At 41.0% G+C, this 23,545-nt stretch overlaps 1 protein-coding gene across 4 annotated transcripts in view; it reads right to left on the bottom strand.

The window, feature by feature from the left end:
* Positions 1-9,844: 9,844 nt before the first annotated feature.
* The window catches only part of Brca1 (BRCA1 DNA repair associated), a 66,790-nt gene continuing 53,089 nt past the window's right edge, over positions 9,845-23,545 (bottom strand). For all 4 annotated transcript variants that reach the window (XM_048790680.1, XM_048790686.1, XM_048790692.1 and 1 more), the window contains exons 17-23: positions 22,363-22,440; positions 21,785-21,825; positions 18,200-18,283; positions 13,638-13,692; positions 11,981-12,054; positions 11,362-11,422; positions 9,845-10,134 (exon numbers count right to left, since the gene is read on the bottom strand). In XM_048790680.1, the coding sequence (XP_048646637.1) occupies positions 10,010-10,134; positions 11,362-11,422; positions 11,981-12,054; positions 13,638-13,692; positions 18,200-18,283; positions 21,785-21,825; positions 22,363-22,440 (518 nt within the window). In that variant the 3' untranslated portion in view covers positions 9,845-10,009. The remainder of the gene's footprint in view (positions 10,135-11,361; positions 11,423-11,980; positions 12,055-13,637; positions 13,693-18,199; positions 18,284-21,784; positions 21,826-22,362; positions 22,441-23,545) is intronic.

Raw genomic sequence — 23,545 nt, 5'->3', positions numbered from 1 at the left:
TAGACAGTTTCCAAATTGCTGTCTCTCCTGCCAAGACCCACCCTTGTTAGGCCAGAGATTAATTAGAAGTTTAGTAATTATCCTGGCTGCCTGGACAAGATACAGACAGAGGCAAGAACGGAGAGATTAGATAAGGCAGACATAGAAGACAGGAAGATGGAAACCAATGCTCAGAACAGGAAAGACCACAGAAATATAGAACCACCAGACGGGAAGAAGGAATGTATTGCAGCAGTAAAGGGGGCTCCCCCAGGCCTGGGAAATATAGCTCAGTTGGTAGAGTGCTTGCCTCGCAAGCACAAGGCCATGGGTTCAATCCCCAGCACCACAAAAATAAAGGGTGGGGGGAGGAGCGAGTCTAGACTCTAGATTCTTCTAGAAGCCCCATTTCTGCTATGAACTTTCTGTTTGACCTTAAGCAAGTCTTATATACCCTCTTATCACCTCAGTTCCCTCTCTGTCAAATGACTGGTTTAGTTTACTCTCCAAGGTTCCCTCTCATTGTATGAGAACAAGAGTCCCAGTGGCCTGGGGGAGGGCAGGAGAGGGAGGTGACTGCCTCTCCCCGCCATGGCCCATCAGTCATTTTTGCTCTGTCTCCTCTCTCCCTTGGTAAATGATCTGCTGCGCCAGCAAACAACTGTCCATTGTGTCCTAATGAGGGACGAGCAGGGAAAACCAATCACTTATGATGCAAATGAGCTGACGGCTGTGGCCTCCTCACATTCACTGAGTGCCTCTCTTCTGCCCAGAGCCCAGCGCTGCCCCAGTGTGGCCTTTCTCCAGAGCCCCAGTTCCCATCTGGACCTGGTGGAGGAGGGGGAGGCCCAGCCTGGCCCTGGCATTGTTGCTCATTGTCACTCCCTGCAAAGAGCTCTGACCATCAAAGCCTCAGAGTCAGGTCTAGCACCCCTGTTTTTTGTTTATTTGTTTCAATTGAGTGAGGGCTGGAAGTGTAACTCAGTAGTAGAGCACTTGCCTACCATGCACAAGGCCCAGGGCATGTACACAACACTAACATACACACACCCTCAAAAACTTGAATAAATGGGCTGCGGTTGTGGCTCAGTGGTAGAGCCCTAGTCTAACATGTGTGAGGCACTGGGTTCAGTCCTCAGCACCACATAAAAATATATAAAGGTATTGTGTCCATCTACAATTAAAAAATTAAAAATAAAAAAAATTGAATAAATAACATTAATTTTTAAAAAGTTTGGGAGCAAATAGAGCATGTCTGTAATCCCAGTTACTTGGGAAGCTAAGGCAGGATTGCAAGTTAGAGAGGCCAGCCTGAGAAACTTAGTGAGACCCTGTCTCAAAATAAAAATTAAAAAAAAGGGACCTGAGATTGTCACCCAGTGATTCAGCACTCGAAAGTCACTAGGCAAAATAAGTAAAAATAAATAAAACTTAAATGAATTTCATGTCACATATTACCTATTGTTAAGATATACAAATCAATGGCATTTAGTACATCCAAAGTGGAGTGACCAACACTTCTCTGCACTCAGGTTTTGTGACCCTCTGCTCCTTGTGGGGCAGAAAAGCTACAGAGGCCTCAGCAGAGTGGAAGAGTAATAGAGGCTAAAGGCTAAGAAAAGCCCAGAGCTGGCCTGAAGTGAACAGAATGATTTTCTGTGTTCTAGGATGCCACTAGCTATAGAAGAAGGTTTGGCCTTTGGGAGGGAGGAAGATCACACTGTTGGCCAGCACTGCCCTGAAGCCGCATCTTTTTTTTTTTTTTTAGCACGGGTGATTGAGCTCAGGGGCACTGAGCCACATCCCCAGCCTTATTTTGTATTTTATCTAGAAATAAAATTTATTTATGGGTCTTAATGAGTTGCTTAGCGCCTTACTTTTGCTGAGGCTGGCTTTGACTCTCAATCCTCCTGCCTCAGCCTCCAGAGCCCTAAGGATTACAGGCATACACCATCATGCCCAGCTGAGGCCACATATCTTTAGGAAATAAATTTCTCAGAGGATCATTTCCCCCTCTCAATTTCCTTGGTATTTGTTTAGATACCAGAGGTAGCTTCTACACAGATCTTGGTTTCCATGGCTTTCAGAGCTTCTGTGAGTTTGGAGATGATCCCATCAGCAGCCTTCTCATTTTAGGACCGTGGAGGACCCTGAGACAGCCCCCACAAACCCTGTGTCTCCAGGAAAACCCCACCCCTCACCAGGCTCCAAGGACAGGGCTTGCCAAAAGAAGATTTTCTACTTACTTGGCACATATGCTAGCTTATCTGAGTCTTACAGCCTAACACCTGGGAAAATCCTTCTAAATTGTAACTTGAGTTTCCTCTGCTAATATACACTACCATTTGCTTTTATGTGGTTTTCAAGAAAAGATGGCAAAACATCTGCTTACCTGTGTGTCTGTTACCTTTGGATGAATTCTTTCTCCCCTCATCTAGAACATGTAAAATGCTTTAAAAACCTTTCTGGAATTATCTAGTGCCAACTACTATAGCATTGCAAAGAAAAAGCTTTCTTTTTGACCTTCTCCAGCCTCCCCTCCTCCCCTGTTGGAATCCATATTCCTTCTCTCCCAGGCATAGTCCAGACAACATAATGAGGGCATTTCCATCTGTGGTCTAATGAATAGGGACTCCTGGGCTGGTTAGTTCCAAGTCTGCCACCAACTCATGAACTGACCCTTTTGACAAAGCCCTGGACCTCAGTTTTATCATCTGTAAAGCAGGGTTAGCATTCTACCATAGTAAGGAGAGATGACTGGTAGTGCTTTGAAACTGCCAAGGGATTACCATGAACATCATAATTATTTTCTCAGTGATGGCAACAACAGTTTGTCTGCCTTGAGTGTCCAGGCTGGAGAAGGCCTGACTCATTGATGTTAGGGGAAGCTGTGTGGGTGGGTGTTGATTTGATTAATTAAAGAGGTGGGGCTTCATGATAGTAAAAAAAAAAAAAAAAAATCAGAGAAAATCCATGGGAATGGGTTTAGAAGAGGAAGACATTTTAATTACTTACATTGTTTTGGGGCTGGGTGCCAAGGCACAAGCCTGTCGTCATCCCAGTGTTTCCAGAGGCTGAGGTAAAAGGATTACAAATTCAAGGCCAGACTCAGCAATTTATTGAGGCCCTAAGCAATTTAGTATGAACCTTTCTCAAAATAAAACATAAAAAGGGCTGTGTCTTAGCTCAGTAGTAAAGTACCCCTGGGTTCAACTCCCAGTACCAAAATAAATAGATGAATGATAATAATATTGGAGTAAATCAGGGCCCTAAAAGATGGGTGGGAGGAATTGAAGGGAATTAGCATTCCTAATGGCAAAAGTGGCTTTCCAAAATTTTTGAGGGTGGGTCTTGCAGTTGGATAAACTAATTAATGGAGTTCATTCATGCATCCTTTAACTCATTCCCTTAACAAATATTCATTGAGTACCTAATAACATATCTGCCAGGTACGGAGCAGGGTTATGATAAAGAAAAAATGGTACTAACTTGTTAATAAGGAATTATCAAGGAGCACATCTCAAAATAAAACTTCTGGGATATTCTAAATGGGGAGAAAAACCTGGGGAAGGTTTTTGGAAAAGAGGTTAGGCAAGTATTGATTGGCAGAGATGGCAGATCAGGACTTACCTAGTAAAAATATAGTAAAAGCAAAACCTTTTTTTTTTTTTTTTAATTTTCTTTTTAGTACAAGGGCTTGAACACTGTGATGCTTTTACCAAGCACTTTTTATTTTATTTTTATTTAAAAAAAATTTTGTAGCTGTAGATGGACAGAATGCCTTTATTTATTTTTATATGGTGTTAAGGATCAAACCCAGTGCCTCACACATGCAAGGCAAGTGCTCTGCCACTGAGCTACTGCCCCAGTCCCCAAGCCCTTTTTATTTTAAGGCAGGGTCTCACTAAGTTGTCCAGGCTGGCCTCAAACCTGTGATCTTCCTGCTTTAGGCTTCTGAGTTGTGTCGGTTAGAAGCGGGTGCCACCACATCTGGCAGCAAGAGCAAAGTCTATGGATTGCTACATGTGGAGGCCACATGCCTAAAAGGGACATCAGGTTCTGCATGGAGAGGCTAGGTTTGGGATGGTAGGTAGAAAGAGTCAGAGAAAGGTACATTAGAGGACCTTTCCATCTCTTCTCCTCTCTTTGGATTAGGTGCTCCTCCCTCCAATTCTGACAACTGGGAGTTCTCATATGGTCCTTCTAGCATCTCCTGGCTTCTTTTGGCCACATTCTACCCTACCCAAGCCTTAAAGCCCAGTTGAGATATCTCCTCCAGAAATTCACCTAGAGTGGGCAAAGTCATTACATAATCTTTAAGGATTTTGTTTGTGTTTTGATGGTGCTGGGAATTGAACTCCAAAGAGCCTCTTACCAGAACTCTGCAAAGGTCTTCTGTGGCTTTCTTGGCTCATCTATTGGATAGCAAGCAACTTCAAAGTCATAAATGGATCTTTTCACTCTCTCTTCCACAACCAAGCATGCGTGTGCGCACACACACAAATACACACACACAGAGGCTACCACAGAACCAGTCATAGTCTCCCCTCAGTCATTGACCTCGGGGTTATTCACTGCCTCCAGATTGCCAGCACAATACACTGGAAAGAGCAAGGACCTCAGCTTCACATACTTATTTGAATCTACCCCTTCCTTTTGTTGTGTGACCTTAAGCAAGTTGCTTGATCTTTTTTTTTTTTTTTTTTTTTTAGTATTTTTAGTTGTAGATGAACGCAATATCTTTATTTTTTTTAATGTGGTGCTGAGGATCGAACTCAGTGCCTCACATGCTAGGCAAGCGCTCCACCACTGAGCCACAATTCCAGCCCTTGCTTGACCTCTTGAAGCTTCATTTTCCTCATTTGAATGTGGGAAATAGTGCATGAAACATAGTAGGAGTGTGGCAATTTATGTATGTGTGTATGTGTGGTACTGGGGATCAAACCCAGGATCTACATCCCAGCCTATAAATGATAATTATTAATGACTATCATTGCTGTTGCTCCTGTGATTAGATGATCCACAGACCCCAGGGATGGATTTCCATTCTAATTTTAAGTTAGTCATCTTTCCCTCTTATTGACCTCCTTCTGTTTTGTCTTCTTCGGGTCTTTTCTGTCACCAGTCTTGAGTCTGCTGGCATTTCTCCCTCTGGGTGGGCTTTCTTTGCTCCCCTTGGAGAGCTCAGTTGCTGCTGACTCTCACAGGGTATGGGCTCTTCATGCCTCGGCAACATCAGTCAATAAAGGTAAATTACAAAATCATTTGTTTTATTTGTTCTTATTACCTTGAGGGCTGTCTAAAATTGCCTTGCTTTTGAAAGCCACATTTGCATATCTCTATGCTAGAGTCAAAGGCTGCAGCTGTGGTTTCACTGCAATTTAAATATTAATAAAACCTCATAAACCTCTAGCTGTTTTTTTTTTTTTTAAAGTAGTTTGGCCCTTCTGCTCCTAAGTTGCTAATATAATTTAATCTTTTGTCCTTTCCTTTGTATTTGCTTAAAGAGCCATTTTGGAGTTAACTGAAGCCAGCTGCTGTAACCTTGTAGATAAGAACCACTTACCACCCCACAGACTATTCTCAACAGGCCCAAGATTCACCTCTCCTGGAGACAAAAGTTAAGGGGCCACAGATAATATTTTATACCAACTAGCATGACTTATACTCAGCCCAAGGTTCTGGGACTTGAGTCTGCTGTAGAATCACAGGTTGCTGGGCCCCATCCCATTTCTAATTCAGCAGGTCTGGGTGAGGCCAGGGAACTTGCACACTTAAGTTACTAGGTGATGCTACTGCTCACATGGAAGAGAATGGAGGCTATGCTTTGGGAACCACTGCACTCAGCTGCATTTCAAGCTACCACATCATTTTGGGTCCTGGAAACTAGGTTTTCAAAGTTCATGTTCCCAGGTACCATAATACTGGGGAAATGTCCAGATCTTAATTCCTTCCAGCCCTTCAAATAATGGCTTAGATTCTCCCGATCATCCTAATGCACAGGATAAGAGTCTTCTATACTCCTCCAACCCCTGCTCTCTGCAGGAGCTGGCTGTTACCAGCTCTCCTTAATTTTCTATTTGCCCAGATTCATTTCTTTAATTTTCTCCTTGTTACAGGCAGATTTACAGGCTGTTAGTGGGAGTGAGGCGTCACTGAAATATGGTGAAGAGGTCTCCAGCTCAGCCATTTTGCAGCCATTTATAAGTGAGCCCCCACATTCCCTGGGTAGCAGGCCCCATTCTCTCAGGCTTCTTTCAGCAGATCTGCAGTTCCCCCTCACCCTGCTCTTCTCTGTGCCATCTGCTTCTGGGGCTGTTCTTATCGGTTCCTGACAGCCTTTGCAGGATACATTCTGGGCAGCTTGGCTCCTTCCACTCAGACCACCCCAACACTGATTTTTTTTTTTCCTTTCTTGCATGTTTTTGAGCCGATACTTTGTTGATGATGCTGGTTGCATTTTTTAGCAAGGAGATAATCTGCTGGAGCTCTTCTCTAGCCCCCCCTCTCTGTGCCCTCACAATAATCCTCCTCCTCTTTTCCTTCCAGCTTCTTTGCAGTTCATTTTGTGAAATGAGATAAAAGGCAGTGTAGGAACTATTTCCCAAGTGCTGCTGTGCCCAGAGAGGGATAGAGATTGTGGGGTGGAAACGTGGAAGGACATCTTAAAGTCAGAAGTCAAGGGAAAGAAGATTTATCCCAGCATCAGATAGGACTCAAACTGGGCCAGGCACTCTGAGGACAAGGCCAGAAGTTGAATTCTGGGAAAGGTTTTGCAGAGCATGAATCAGATGGGGTATACAGTTGTTAGAAAACCTTGAGATAATTATAAAAGACTTAAAAAAAATCTGCTTTCATCTAGGATTCCTGGAAAGGCAGTAATGTACTACAAGATGGATGTTGCTTTTTCTATTAACCCATCAGGTGATGGGGGGCAGAAGACTGAGGCCAAGTTCATCTCCAAGGCCCAGTGAGTCATGACTGGTCCCTGGAAATGAGACACTAAGACAGAAGACTGGACCAATTGCACTTCTGCTTGCTTCTCACCTGCTTTTACCACTAACCCCAAGAACAATCAACTCCCTGGCAGGAAGACAGGGAGCTGGCACTGGTCCAGGGAGGCCCTGATGTAGTTGAGGCTGAACTGGAAGGCTCTGACAACTGAAAAATACAGTCAGAAGCTGGAAGGCTGGAAGGGAGTAGAAATGATAGCCATGATCCAATCCTATACGTCTACTTGCCTGTCATGGAGTTGCTTTTACTGTTTCTCACCATGGCCCCCAAAAGAAGCAAGTGCCAATTCCTTATACAACCTGCTCCTCTTCCAAAATTCCCTTAAGACTTTAACCAAAGTCTTCTGGCTTGGGTTCATGACTAATTCAGGTGGGAAACTGAATGATGGGATGAAAAGGCAGTTTCAGATCTCCATACAGTCACTTACTAGCTATGTAAACTTTTGAGCAACATCTTATAAATAAGGAACTGGAACCTCAGTCCCCATTTTTCAAGAGGTGATAAATACCCACTTTACAGGGCTATGATGAGGACTAACAGATAAAATATAATAATGGCAGTTAGCTCCATTTTCTTTCTTTCCTCACCCTCCACAAATACAGCAGTACTGAATTGTGTGATGACTATTTTCTTTGCCTCAAAGAGGATTCCAATCTCTGAATAGTGTAAGGGCCAGGAAATGATGAACAGAGTGTTATCTGTGGATTAAGCATGTTAAATAGAAGTGGTAGACAGAATTCTAAAGCTGTCCTCTCTCAATTGCTGTCTCCTGGTTATTTAATAATAACCTAGATAATGCTGTGAAGGGACTTTGTAGCTAATAAGGTAAGGGACATCAAGGCAGAGAGATCACCCTGGCTTACCTAGTAGGTACAACTTAATCATCTGAGCCTTTAAAAACAGAACAGTTTTCAGCAGGAGTTAGAAACATGAAGTAGACAAAGAAATATAGCATGAGAAAAATTGGCCCAGGCAAGACTGGTTTTGAAGATGGAGGAAAGTAGTCAGGAGCCTAGGAATATGGGTGGCCTCCAGAAGCTGGAATGACCCTTGCTAAATAGCAAGGTAATAAGGATCTCAGTTCTGCAGCCACAAGGAACAATTTGGCCAATAACATGAATGAGCAGACTGACCTCCAGAGCCTCTAGAAATAAACACAGCCCTGCCAACACCTTGGTTTTGGATTGAACCAAGAGCCTTATACATATTAAACTTGCATTCTGCCACTAAGCTACATCTCCAGCCTTCTGACTTACAGAAATAATAAATAGAGGTTGTGCTGATGCAGTGGCACATGCCCGTAAATCCAGTTACTTGGAAGACTGAGGCAAGAGGATCACAAGTTCAAGGTCAGCCTTGGCAACTCAGTGAGACCCTGTTTAAACACACACACACACGCATGCAAACAGATATTGCTGTAAGCTACTGCATTTGTGATAATTTGTTGTGGCCACAGTAGAAAATACAAAAGGCCCTTTAGCTGCCCCAAGAAGTTGAAGCACAGAGAAAATCTGCAGGTATAAGCTCCAAGAACATTCTTGGTGTTTGCTACTGAGTTTATTTGCAGTGTTCACAGCACAATATTTACAAAATATATTTTGTACAATCAAGTCTGCATTGCCCTTGCACACTGGAGGACAAGGGAAGACCTAGTCCTTCCAACAGCTATAAACAGTTTTGGATAATGAGTATATGAAAAATACTTCTCTTCCTTCAGCAAGGAAAATTATTTATGAAGTTTTATGGTTCAGCAATAGGGAGCAAAGGGAAAAAAATTACCTCAAAGAAAGCAACAGCTCCTTTCCGTGGGATCTGTCATTTTACAGGCATGAAATATTCGTATCAAAGATCTTATATTTTAAGAGGAATGGATTATATACTGGAGCAATAACAATAAACATTTTTTTTTTGCTAATGAGGAATTAGAGAGCTCTCTCTGGATACAGGGGGTTCTTGAAAATATTCTGTTTCAGAGCATATTCTTTAAAAATCTAGCAATTTATACTCTAGACTTTTGGAGATCTCCTTTAACTCACTCTCAAATTTCATATTCATATTCATTATCTGCCTCTGAATTTCTTCCCCAATGCTCTACTCTAACATTTAAGAGCTGCTCAAGGACTGTTCTGATTCTAAGTTGTATCACAGATCCTTTCACTGAAGGGCCTGACTCTTGGCCTTTATGAACACAGGGTTTTAGAGAAACAAACTTGGGGAAACCAGCTATTCTCTTGAGGCCAAGCCACTATATGTCTCTAGGTCTAAGTCAACAAGTCCAGTACCAGAAACAGGGCTGATAAAAATGAATCAGTATCTAGCTCAATTGGTGGAATTTAAATGGTTTTAAATTCTTCTCAGGTGAAAAGCTGCTACAATTTTGTTCTCATGGCAGATTTCAAAGGGACATTTGAAGTAGAAAATCTTTAAGGGACCCTCACAAAGCCAGAAATTCTTTTCAGGCTGATGTGTATAAATATTTAATAACTATGGAAAGACTCAAGAGTAAGAGGAGTTCCTCAGGCCTAAGGTGGAAAGGCCATTTATTTTATTTTTTTGGGTACCAGGGATTGCACTCAGGGGCACTCAACCACTAAGCCACATTCCCAGCCCTATTTTGTATTTTATTTAGAGACTGGGTCTCACTGAGTTGCTAGGAATGCGCTTTTGCTGAATCTGGCTTTGAACTCTCAGTCCTCCTGCCTCAGCCTCCTGAGCCACTGAGATTATAGACGTGTGCCACCACACCCAGCTGGAAAGGCCATTTCTTTTTTTTTTTTTTAAAGAAAGAGTGGGGGAGAGAGAGAGAGAGAGAGAATTTTTTTTTTTTTAATATTTATTTTTTAGTTCTCGGCTGACACAACATCTTTGTTTGTATGTGGTGCTGAGGATCGAACCCGGGCCGCACGCATGCCAGGCGAGTGCGCTACCGCTTGAGCCACATCCCCAGCCCCTGGAAAGGCCATTTCTTAAGCTCATCTTTGAGGTCCTGTGGTTCTAGACACATGGTTGGCTGCAGTCAGCAGTGGCTGGGTGAGATCTGTGGTATCAGGTAGGTGTCCAGCTCCTGGCATTGGTAGAGGGCTACACTGTCCAACACCCACTCTCTGGTCACCACAGGTGCCTTACCCATCTGTTCAATTGCTGGGGACAGAGCCAAAGAGATTAGTGTCAGTTCATTCTCTCAGAACAGATTCTAATCAATCTACTCTGGGGACGTGGCTATGTGAGTTCTTAGGGCTAATCACATAAAAGCCAAATTATTGCACATAAGCAATGCTTGAGGACATAAATCCTTGTTCAAAAACCTGAGGGGTGACTGCTGGTGAAAACCAGCCTCTGGCAATTTTATTAGCGTGGGCTATAATCTGGTAAAGGAAACGCCACCAGAAAGAACAAAATGGCATTGCAATTTAAAGATTAGAAAAATGTCTTTTGTTTTAATTTTGTTTATTTATTTAGGTTCTGGAGATAGAACCCAGAGGTGGTTTATCACTGAGCTACGTTCCCAGACCTTTAAAAAAACTTTTTTTAAAATTTTGAGATATGGCCTCACTAAGTTGTTGAGGCAGGCCTCAAATTTGTGATCTTCCTGTCTCAGCCTCCTGAATCACTAGGATTATAGATGTGTGCCACACCTGACATGATGTGGAAAAATATCTCAAATAAAAAACCAAAACATGGTGATCATCTTCAAGTGCTGGGTTTTAGCAATTATTTTGTTCTTGTGCTAGATTATGTTTTCTGTGACAAACATTCATATTTAAACCTCCTTCACCCTTCAACGCCAGGCCAAGAGATGTATGCCTATAACCCCAACAACATAGGAGGCTGAGGCAGGAGAATCACAAGTTCAAGGACAGCTTGGGCAACATAGTGAGACCCACATCTCAAAATGACAATGCCCCCTCCCCCAAAAAACCCTTCCCCCCATGCAAAAAGTTCATGATTACCTCTCTAACAAAAAAACTAAACAAGAACAATGTTAAAAAGACATTTACTTATTTTTTTTTTGCAATACTGGGGATTTGAAACCAGCGACATACACACACACACAAAAAAAAAAAAAAAAAAACTACTCTACCACTGAGCTACACCCCCAGCCCTTTTGTTTTTGGTTTTGAGACAGGGTCTTGCTAAGTTGCTGAGGCTGGCTTTGAAATTATGATCCTCTTGCCTCAGCCTCTCAAGTCCCTGGGATTACAGACATAAACCACCATACCTGGCTAAAAAGACATTGTAACTATCCATTCTTTCAATAAATATTTAAAATGTGCTGAGAACTATGCTACTCAAGCACCAGGTGATAAGTGGTGAACCAAACCCATCCAACAGAACCCCAAATAACATAGGAGCATGCAGACATCTTACCATGGAAGCCATTGTCTTCTGTCCAGGCATCTGGTTGTATAACCACAATTGGCTGAGCACCCTGCATCCCCAGGAAGAAAAAAGTATTGAGGGTGTCAGAGCAGGGCTTTTGCAATAGTTACATCACCTTTTTTTTTTTTTTTTTTTTTTGTCTTGGTATTAGGGATTGAACTGATGGGCACTTAACCATTGAGCCACAATCCCAGTACTTTTTATTTTTTGAGATAGGGTCTCGAGTTGCTGAGGCTGGCCTTGAACTTGTGATCCTCCTGTCTCAGCTCTTGAGCTGCTGAGATCACAGATGTGTGTTGACACTGCCACTTCACCACTTCTTGGTTTCTAAAGCAGAATACATTGGCAGCAGCCACAGAAAAGAGGGGGAAAGGCACATGGCAAGAAGGGGAAGGAAGATGCCTCCTCTCAGTGTATTAATAAATACTTGTAGTTATCAAATTCTTACTTGGGCCTCATAGATGGAGGCCCCAAAGACACAAGCACATGGTCAGAGAAGGCTCCTGAGGCTACATTTTGGGAAATTGTGAGACTGCTGGGTACCAGCCTTGCTCAATTGCAAGACAGAATACTGTGTCCTCCCTCGGACAGGGCAGCAAATACTCACTGTGTCAAGGGTGAGTGACGAAATTTCCTTTACCACAGAAGCTCCACACAGTTGCACCATCCATTCCAGTTGATCTAAACAGGGCAATCAGACCCAAAATTACCATGGTGATCCACATATATAACCCTATACCACATATCCCTGGAGGAAAGATTACAGCAAGACTTCTTAGTGGGAGAGTTTCTATCTCTGCCCCAAAGAACAGAAAGGCTGTAAAGTATTCTAAGTCAATTTGCCACTGATTTGCTGCCACCTACTCTGGCTATCCATTTCCATAAGTCCACTTGGAAGATAAGGTTTTATAATCTTAAAAAAAAAAAAAAAATGCTTGAAAGAGAAAAAAATCCAAAATCTAATTTCCATTAATTTGCTAAGTTGCTAGATAAGATACTGTGTAACAAAACATCCACCTTCCTTCCCTTCCTGCATCCTAATTCTGTGTTGGTAATTGATAATCACAGCCATTGAGAGCACCATACTTGGTGATAATTACTGTAAATGTCAAGAGACAGGAAGATAATTCATCCAGTGAAAAAAATATACATCATCCTGGTCAGAGACTCAGTGTATCAGTGGGGAAAGGCTACATGCTGAGATGGAATCAGCAGACTCAGGGGTACAGAAATTAGAAGAGATTGAAGAGATGTTCCACTTGCACCTGGAGAATCAGTAAAATCAATGGGTGTCTTCTAGGTCCCTTTGGACATGCTTTGTAATAAGTCATCCATGGATGAGCTCTTCCCTGTCAGTTCATTTCTGAGAATTGCTGAGGTGCTCCTGACTGTCTGACTGAATCAAAACTCACTAACTCATTCCAAAAATGGTACCTGCTAGAGATACCTGCTTTTCACTATACCAAAGTAAAAAAAAAAAAAAAAAAAATGAAGAAATTCTTCAATGAACACTTGGAAATTTCATAAAAATCCAACAATAATCAGTGGAAGTAGGAAGCAAAATTATATTGCCAGTCTCCCTTGTAGCCACTCATCTGCCAGCAACCAAATGCTAAAGCCTTCTTCTCATGAGCAAGAGGACCTGAGCTCCTGGGGCAGAAGTGGGGCATAGGAAGCAAAGGTGAGTAGTCTTTGTTTTGAAAAGAAAGAACAAAATCTATATATACACAAGGGCCTTAGTGTCAAACAATACCAGAGTTGAGCCCCACAGCAGTCCTAATCATCACATTCAATGTCAAATGTAATTAGAAAATATTCATCAAGAGTCTGCCCCTGCTCTGGGCCTGTGCATGGCCCCAGACTCACAGGGCTTATGCAACTGCTGTGCTTTCTTCTCTGTATTAAATGAAGATGGTTTAGGAAGAATAGAACTCTTTCTTGACATTGACAAGCCCAAAGTATCTTCTTCCTAATTTATTATCCCTACCTCTTTCTTAGTCCAAATGGGCACTAACAACAATTTTACCCCATCTCTGTGTCCTAAATCCTAACTTTTCACTGCCCTCAAGCTCTTGAAAGGGGCATAAGGCCTAGATTTTTGCCCTACAATGACATTTAGGGGCTCTTTTGCTTAGAGCAGGGCAAACAGAATAAACTTCAGAATATCTCATTGATCTGAAGAATTCCGATAGTGTGATCTTGCCTATACTATTCCACCATGTAAGAAAGAGGCTGGAGCTCTGTGTTTCTTTTAAGATCCTCACCTGTGGGCATGTTGGTAAAAGGCCCATAGCAACAGATTTTTAGGCCCCTGAAGATCTGTAAGGAGAGAAAGAGGGACAAGGGACGGAGAGAAACATGGTTATAACTAAGTAAATGGGTTTTTATAAAAAATAAAGACTCTCAAAAGAAGCTTCCTCTATTATTTATTTCTTCATTTTTGTGGAGTGATACTGGGGATCACACCCAGGACCTTGTGCATGCTAGGCAATTATTCTACCACTAAATTATATCCCTAGCCCTTATTTTTTAAAATACGTTTTTTTAGTTGTTGATATAACTTTATTTTATTTATTCACATATGATGCTAAGAATCGAACCCAATGCCTCACTCACACCAGGCAAATGTGCTACCACTGAGTCCCAGCCCCAACCCTGATCCTTATTTTGACACAGGATCTGGAACTGTAATCCTCTTGCTTTAGCCTCCCAAGTACCTAGGATTTTACATATATATATATGTATTTTTAAATTATTTGTTCTTTATATATATATATACTGTATGTATTTTATATATATATATATATATATATATATATACAGTAGAGTGCATTACTTCTTTATATTTAATAAGACCTGGATGGCAAGAGATTCAAAGCTACTGGTTGAAATTTGATGTTTATCCAGAGTGGCACAGTACTAACCATGAGACCAGTCAGCAAAGCAGTCATGTTTTTGTTTACATGCTCCTTTTCTCCTGACTTTCTTCTGATTCCCAAATACCTCTCTGTCTCACTTTCCTTTGAGAATGGCCATTGCATATTATGCAGTCTACACAGTTCTTTTTTGGGGGGAGACCGGGGATTGAACTCAGGGGCACTCAACCACTGAGCCACATCCCCAGCCCTATTTTGTATTTTTATTTAGAGACAGGGTCTCACTGAGCTGCTTAGTGCTTCAATTTTAATGAGGCTGGCTTTGAACTCATGATCCTCCTGCCTCAGCTTCCCGAGATGCTGGGATTACGGGTGTGTGTCATTGCACCAGGCACAGAAATCTCTTTTATTAACAAATTAAAAGTTTTCTAGCCAGGTACAGTTGTACCCACCTATAATCCCAGCACTTAGGAGGCTGAGGCAGGAGGATCACTTGAGCCCAGGAGGATTTTTGTTGTTGTTGTTTATTTGGTACTGGGGATTGAACTCAGGGGAACTCAACTACTGAGCCACATCCCAGCCCTATTTTGTATTTTATTTAGAGACAGGGTCTCCCTGAGTTGCTTAGTGCCTCACCATTGCTGAAGCTGGCTTTGAACTTGTGATCCTCCTGACTCAGCCTCCTGGAGCTGCTGGGATTACAAGCATGTGCCACCACGCCCAGCTATACACAGTTCTTTATTTTTTGTGGGTACCAAGAACTAAACTCAGGGGCATTCAACCACTGAGCCACATCCCCAGCCCTATTTTTTATATTTAGAGACAGGGTCTCACTGAGTTACTTGGCACCTCACTTTTGCTGAGGCTGGCTTTAAACTCATGATCCTTTTGCCTCAGCCTCTGAAGCCGCTGGGATAACAGGCGTGTGCCACTGTGCCTGGCATACGCAGTTCTTAATGAGAACTCGAGGACTGGTTTTGTATCTTAAGTTGATCAGATTGCTTGGTTTTCTGAAGACAGATCACACACTTCTCCTAGGGGTACTTCCACTTACAAATGTTTGGCAGTGCTAACAAAAGAATTTTCAACGATACTGGAAATGTTCTGTATCTGTGCTAGTAAGGTAGCCACAAGTCACATGTGATTGTTAAGCCTTTAAAATGTGGTTAGGATGAGTGATAACCTGAATTTCATATTTCAATCTTAATTTGAACAGTTCTATGTTGTTGGTGGCAACTGTGTTGGACAGTACAAATTCATTGGCACAGATTTTTAGAAAAGGACTTGGGTATTATTTAAAAGAAATCTAGAGTTTGGGAAATAAATCAGTGGTAGAACGCTTGCATAGCAGGTGCAAGGCCCCAAGTTTGGTTCTCAGCACTGTACAAAAAAACCCAAAAAAACCCCAATAAAAATACCCCATAAATTTGTGTCAGTTGGATGCATAAACAAATACACACTTTTAAAAAAATCAATACTAAGAGAGGAATTCAGGGCTTTTTGCATGCTAGGCAAGTGTCCTACTACTGAGCCACATTCCCAGCCTGAATATGTATGTGTGTGTGTGTGTATATATATATATATATTTTCTTTTTTTTTCTTGAGATAGGGGTCCTACTATGTTGCTTAGGATGTTCACAAACCCTTAGGCTCAAGTAATCTTCCAGCCCCAGCCTGCCCAGTAGCTGGGACTACAGAAACGTGCCACTATGCCCAGCAGGTGAATATTTTTTTAAAAAAATATATTATTTTGGACAACTCTCATTGTCTTGACCCTCTTCCTACTTCATATTCAACTAAAAGGAAAATTACATAGGCCTCAAATTTATCTGGCCTCTAAAAGACAAAAATAGAGAAAAATCAGGAAGTTAAAAACACAGCAATGTGTCCCCCTCTCCCTATACACATACTTTACAGGCAGAGGAAAAAGAAAAGACAGCAGGACAAGTCTGTTTCTGTTTTAAGTGACAGCTTCCATTTGTACCATTCTTCCCATCTGCATGAATAAAATGCATCCTCAACCTGTTGATAGGACCTAGATGATCATAATGCTAAGAGTTCTCCCCAGGCAGCCAGCTGGAACCAAATAGTACCATGAAAAGTACAACAGATTAGGAATTTTTGCATCCAGGCTGACACTGATGAGAATGTCTAGTCATGAGATAAGGAATTTGAAGCTTTACTTCTACAAATACATTTCTCTTCTAGAGGAAAATACTAGATGACATTTAGTACCTTTAGAATGTCATTCCTTTGGCCAGGTACTTTTTTCCCCTCAGTGGCACCAGGGGCACTCTACTATCCCTTTTTGAGACAAGGTCTTGCTAACTTGCCCAGGCAGGTCTAGAACTTGTGATCTTCCTGCCACCCGAGTCACTGGGATTACAGGCACAAACCACCAAGCCCAGCAATGGCATCCTGGAAAGCAGGAAAATTCTCAAAGCACTGGAATTTTCTTTGAAGGTGGGAGGAATCTGGTGCTAATTCTGCCTTGAATCAAATGGAGTAAAAAACAAATGGTTGGTTCTCACAGAGCTTCCCCTGGGCAGAAGGCAGAGGAAGAAATAGGGCAAGTACTTTTCTTGACATTAGCAACAGTTACTTGATAGGCTGAGAGCATGAGGATGGGGTTGAGAACTCCAGGGTGGAGAACTCCAGGCTTGATTTATGATTGTCTCCCAAAGCAGTTTTCTTCAGAAAACTCTCCCTATTGGTTCTTGCTTAAGTTTGTGTAAAAGGACAGAAAGTGCTCCTAATGGGGATGTTCTGAAATGCCCTGTGGCATTTTTTTTTTTCCTTGAGAAAAAAGAAAAGAACACCAGGAACACAAGCACTTAGTCAGGAACTTGAGAAAGCAGCTGGCTCAGGCCTGACAGACAAGTGTGAGATCTTGCTTGAACTTCTCCCTGAGAAAAGGACACAGTTTTGGCCACATCATCTGCTACAATATTATTTGGGGAAAGCCACTGAATCTCCCTGGGCCTCATTTACAAAATTGTTTGAATAATCTATTTTTCTCCTCTATAAAGCCTTCTGTAACTTTCTAAGAAGCCATGGCATGGTTGAGAGTTTAGACTTGGAGCTAGGAAGACTGGGTTCAATTTCTGGTTTCATTACTAACTAGCTATGTGACTTTGGGCCACTTACTCAAACTCTTGAGCTCTTCTCATAGGTAAAATAGGTAATAATAGTACATATTTCATAAGGTTGTTGTAAAATTGATAGTCAAAATATGGTTGAGGATTTAGAACATTCCCTAACATATGGTAAACGTTCTATAAATGCCAGCTATTGTTGATTATTAACCACTTCCTCTTATATGCTCCAGCAGATAGCCCTCTATATCCCCTGCTCATAGTATTTACTACACTGCTTTAAGAAAGATACCATGGTAAAGTGGAAAGAGCAAAGGTTTTAGATTTACACTTCTATAAAATCCTAGCTCTGCCACTTATCAGCTGGAATTTGAAGCCCAGGGGGCTTGGGGCAGAATGCTTAGAAATAATTCTGGGGCTAGGGATATAGGACAGTGGTAGAATACTTATCTAGCATGCATGAGGCCCTGGTTCCATCCCCAGAACCACACATGCATGCCCAACACACACATTCAAACTGAAACTCAGATTATGGAGAAGACTGCATGTATTGCTAAGAGTATTACTAAGAAAAATAAAGGCAAGATTGTAATCACAGGCTATTACTAGAGGAAAGAACACCTAACATTTCCTAGTCACTAAATTATACAGCCTCTCTGAACCTCTGTGTTCTCTTGGTCATACAATAGAAACAAACATTATTAGCCTTGTTGGGCTGGGAGAACTAAGAAGAGCTGTGTGAAAACACTGAGCTGGTGCTCTAGCAGTGCCTAACCTGATGAAAACCATCGCGACAAAGCTGGCTGGAATGGAGAACCATGGAGTTCTTGTCAATAAGAGGGAGGGAGCTTTTACCTTTCTGCCCTGGGATTCTCTTGCTCGCTTTGGACCTTGGTGGTTTCTTCCATTGACTACATCTCCTCTGACTTCAAAATCATGCTGAAAGAAACCAAACCCAAACCATCAGGATCAGAGAAAGAGAAGCCTCCTTCAGTGGAAGTGGAACAAACAGGTCTGTTTAAAGAATCCAGAATTGCCAGAGTTTTAACCAAAAATAAATAAATAAAGTCATTCTTTTTGGTGGACTGGATGAAATGACCAGGATCTCAGCTGCTGAAATCAATTCATTGAAGCAAATCTTCATATACAGAAATTAACAATTGACTTTTCACCTCACTGGGACTTAATGTATTTTAATTTTCAACATCTATCTTCTCTCAAAATATTCACTTAGCATTTAGATTAAACTGCTAATACTGTGCTGTTACAAAGATAACTGGAGAATTCCTGATCTCTTAAATCAATTGTATATTGCCATCTAAAGAAATAAGGGCTTTTCAGATTTCCACTGAGAGAGTTATAGTTAATGAAGCTAAAATGATAAAATATGTATTTACTATAGTGAAGAAAGTTACAGGTCTTTCATAATCATTACTTTGGTCAAGGAAGAGAGAATAAAGAATGGGAACTCCCCAAGAAAGGATAACAGATTGAGTTGGTGTAGCGTATTCTTGGTTATCAAAAAATACTCATGTAGCTTCGGGATTTTGAATTGGTGAATATTCATGATGTGTGGAAAAGCATAATACACACCACATTCTCAATCACACAAAATGGGATATTGTGTATATATGCATACAACCTAGAGGGACACGTCCAACTAAGCTTCTTGTGACTGGATGACTTTGTTCTTTGCTTGTGTTTTTTTTTTTTTTTTTTTCCCTGTAATGTACAAGCAACTCAGTAAGACCCTGTCTGTAACTGAAATACAAAATAGGGCTGGGGATGTGGCTCAGTGGTTGAGTGCCCCTGAGTTCAATCCCTGGCTGCTGCTGCTGCTACTACTACTACTACTACTACTACTACTACTAATGGGATCGGGGAGTTTAGGATTTTAGGGAGAAACTTGGGGCAGAATGCTTAGAAATAATTCTGGGGCTAGGGATATAGGACAGTGGTAGAGTATTTATCTAGCATGCATGAGGCCCTGGTTCCATCCCCAGAACCACACATGCATGCCCAATACACACATTCAAACTGAAACTCAGATTATGGAGAAGACTGCATGTATTGCTAAGAGTATTACTAAGAAAAATAAAGGTGAGATTGTAATCACAGGCTATTACTAGGGGAAAGAACACCTAATATTTCCTAGTCACTTGAATAAGAAGAGTCTAGTGATGAATTTGCCATTTATTTAAAGATAACTGCCATGTTTATAGTCCTGATTGCACCCCTGAGCTTCTTACAATGTGTCTAACTGCTTACTTAACCATTCTCTCCAGATGTCTAGTATAAATCTCAAAAATCTACTCATCTAAAAGAATTCTTGATCCCACTCCTGTCCTCCCTCTTCCCAATGGGCTCCTCCCTCATGTCTTTTCAACTATAATAATACTAACATTCACTCAGTTGTTTAGGTCCCAAACCCAAGAATTACCTCTTTGCTTTCTCTTTACTTTATCCTCTAAATTTAATCCATTAGCAGATCCTAGCTTTATATATATTCCAAATCTACCTTTTCTTTTTTTTTTTTAATATTTATTTTTTAGTTTTTCGGCGGACACAACATCTTTGTTTGTATGTGGTGCTGAGGATCGAACCCGGGCCGCACGCATGCCAGGCGAGCGCGCTACCACTTGAGCCACATCTCCAGCCCCCAAACCTACCTTTTCTTACCTTCTCGTTATTCTAAGAATAAAATTCCTTACCTAAACTTACCTGATCTGGCCCTTGTCCAATCTCTGCCCTGTACACGTAATTCACCAATTATTACTCTCCAGCTACACTGGTCTTTCTTTCTTTCTGTGCTGGGGATTAAACTCAGGGCCTTGTATATGCTAGGTAAGGCCTTGTACATGCTAGGTAAGTGCTCTACCACAGAGCTACCTCCCCAATCCATGGTGTATTTTTCTTTAGTAAACCCAGCTCATTCTTACTTCAAGACCTTTAATGTTTTCTGTTCCTCTGCCTATAACAGTTGTCCTCTACATTTTCTCAAAAACAATTTTTTTCTTTTTTGGGGGTACCGAGGATTGAACTCAGGGGTACTTGACCACTAAGCCACATCCCCAACCCTACTTTGTATTATGTAGAGACAGGGTCTCACTGAGTTGCTTAGTGGCTCGCTTTTGCTGAGGCTGGCTTTGAACTACAATCCTTCTGCCTTAGCCTCCTGAGCTGCTGGGATTATAGGTGTGTGCCACTGCATCTAACAATTCTTTCTTTTCATTTAGGTCTCAGCTCAATCTTTTCAGAAAGGGGTTCCATGACCCTATCCCCAGCTGATTGCTAGTCTGTTGTTCTTCAGAGCATTTCTTGTGTCCCAATGCCCCTACCTTGAGTACTGGGGATTGAATCCAGGGTGATATACAATTGAACTACATCCACAAGCCCTTTTATTCTTTTATTTTAAGACAGGATCTTGCTAAGTTGTTGAGTTTGGCTTTGAACTTGTGATCTTCCTGCCTCAGCCTCCCAAGAAACTGGAATTACAGGTGTGTGCCACCTTGCCTGGTATCTTAAATTCATCTTTATTGAGTATCTTCCCTCAATAGAACATAAATATATAACAGTACAGAATTGATGGGTTTTGTTTATTATTGTATTCCTAGTGCTTGGCACATAGTAGGCTCCCAGTTAATAGTTACTGAATGAAAGTTAAAACCAACAAAAATGTCACTTAATTAATTATGAATATACTGAATAACACATAATATTTTAAAACTGCTTTTGCTAATTTTATTTTGCCTGATCTATTGTCACCAGCAGTTCTTGGCTGTTCTAAAATTATTCCTCCTCCTACACTTTATCTTATTTACCTCTCACTGTTCTCAGTATCATCAAGAGCAACATCTCTTTGAAGAAATCTGATCTCTAAGGAGACACATTTGCATATTAATATAAAGTCTTTTTCTTTAACAATGGTGAAGAATTAGTTTGTGTACACATGTAAGATCTATCCCAACCTTGTCCTTATGAATCTTTTCTTTGTTTTATAAATTCCTTTCCCTTTCCCTCAAAGAGATAATTATTTCTTTTGAAATCTAGAATAAATGAATGAGAACACAGAATTTCTTGGTCTGTTCTGGATCTCTCTCTCTCTCTCTTTTTGTGGTACTGGATTGAATTTAGTCTCCCATATGCTAGGCAAGTGCTCTACTACTGAGCTATATGCTCAGACCATTTTATTTTTTATTTTGAGACAGTCTTGCTAAAGTGCCCAGCTGGTCTTGAACTTGAAATCCTCTTGCCTCAGCCTTATGAGTAGCTGGGATGCATCACCTCACAGGTTTCTATATCACTCCTGATGATCTCCACCGTCAAGGAAAATTTATGGAAAGTGCTGCACTCATGGAAGGAAGCAGATAAATTTTTCTTAACTGTGTAACTCAGTGATATCAAATGTCTCTTGATTAGTTTGTAATATCAAATACGTACCTCATCTAGGATCTTTCTTTCTTTAATAGACTGGGTCACCCCTAAAGAGATCACAGAAAAAAACAGGTTACATACAGAAGAAGAACACAATCTTAAAAAAAAAATTAAAAAAAAAAAAAAAAAAAAGAACACAATCTTTTATGTGAAGGTGGAAAGTTGAGCAATTCACAAAAGAGCATGGGAAGGTTCTCTCTGAAGCCATAGTTCTTTAACGAGGCTTATGGTAGAAATTTCCTCCTGGAGACACAGTTGATGCTTAATTTAAACATTGTAAAAGTACCTGCTGCACATGGAATTCTGCCTACTATTAAATAAATTCTCAGTTCATATGTAAACATTGCTAGAAGCAGATTAGGTCTTATTAGTTATAAAAGAAATCCATTTCCCAACATCCCCCACCAGCTTAACTGAACAAAGCAATATGCATTAAAGATAAGGCTAGTTTTGTGTTACCAATAAAGACCTTTCTGGTAATTCAGACACAGCATCAGCAAAAACCTCAGGTGTTAAGATGTTAGTTGTAAAAATGCAATTCTGAGGTGTTAAAGAAAGGAGGGGAGAAGCTGTATTGTACTTACAGAAATAGCTAACTACCCATTTTCCTCCTGCAATTCCGAGAAAATATTTCAGTGTCCGTTCACACACAAACTCAGCATCTGCAAAATGAAAAGCATATGAAGGATTACAAGAAGAAAACAAAGTCAGGAAGTTGCACCTAAGAAGAGAAAGAGCCCAGCTCCTGCTCTCAAGATCAATCATCCATCCCAGGAGATAGCATCCAGGGCTGGAAGCATCACTAATTATCACCAGTAGATGTGGATCTTTGGAAGCCCGAAGAAAAAGATAGGAAAGACTAGAGGAAGTGTCTGTCCCATCTTCTAGATGCCAAGGCCTGCTCAAGAACTCCACTATTGTGTTCAAGGAATTATCCACGTCAGCAGTGGTAATTGATGCAGATGGAAAAGATCTACTTTACTGGATGGTAACATGTGAAAAGAGAAGAAAACACTGTTGAAACCCTAATTTTGAAATGTCAACATGACAAATTTTCACCCACATAACTTCTACCTGGGGAATCCTACCCGCCTTGTATTCCTCCGAGAGGGACAGAAAAATACAGTCTCTTCATAGCTTTTTTCTTCCCTACATAAGTATTTCTGAAAGCAGTAACTGAAAAATCACTTCTATTTATTTCCTAGTATTTCAAAGACCCTTTTGAAGAACTAAAAAACCAAGAAAAAGCCATTTAGTTTTAAACAAGAGAAATGTATTTAACTAGATGCTAAACACAGCAGGCCATTCTCCCTCACAGAATTCTTCACTATTTTTGAAGTCTTTTTTTCTTTTTGGTTGTTGTTCTGGTGATCAAACCCAAGGGTGCTCTACTTCTGAGATACAGCATCAGCTGTGTTTTCACATTTTATCTATTTATTTTAAAATATTTTTTAGTTGTAGAGGGACACACAATATCTTTTTTTTTTTTTTTTTTTTTTGGTGGTCGGGGATTAGTTAACCTAGGGCCTTGTGATGTGTTAGGAAAGCACTCTACTAACTGAATTATATCCCCTTAGCCCTTACAGTATCTTTTGATCATTTATTAAATTTTATTTTTTATGTGGTGCTGAGGATCGAACCAGTGCCTCACACATGTCTAAGCAAGTGCTCTGCCACTGAGCTACAACCCCAGCCCCTACATTTTAATTTTTGAGACAGGGTCTTGCTATGTTGCTTTTAGTACCCTTGCAATTTGTGTATCCTCTT

Source organism: Marmota marmota, unplaced genomic scaffold (genome assembly GCF_001458135.2).
Source record: "Marmota marmota marmota unplaced genomic scaffold, marMar, whole genome shotgun sequence".
Classification (NCBI taxonomy): domain Eukaryota; kingdom Metazoa; phylum Chordata; class Mammalia; order Rodentia; family Sciuridae; genus Marmota; species Marmota marmota.
Note: the sequence above shows the minus strand (reverse complement) of the source record. Positions and strands in the feature narration are given on the sequence as shown.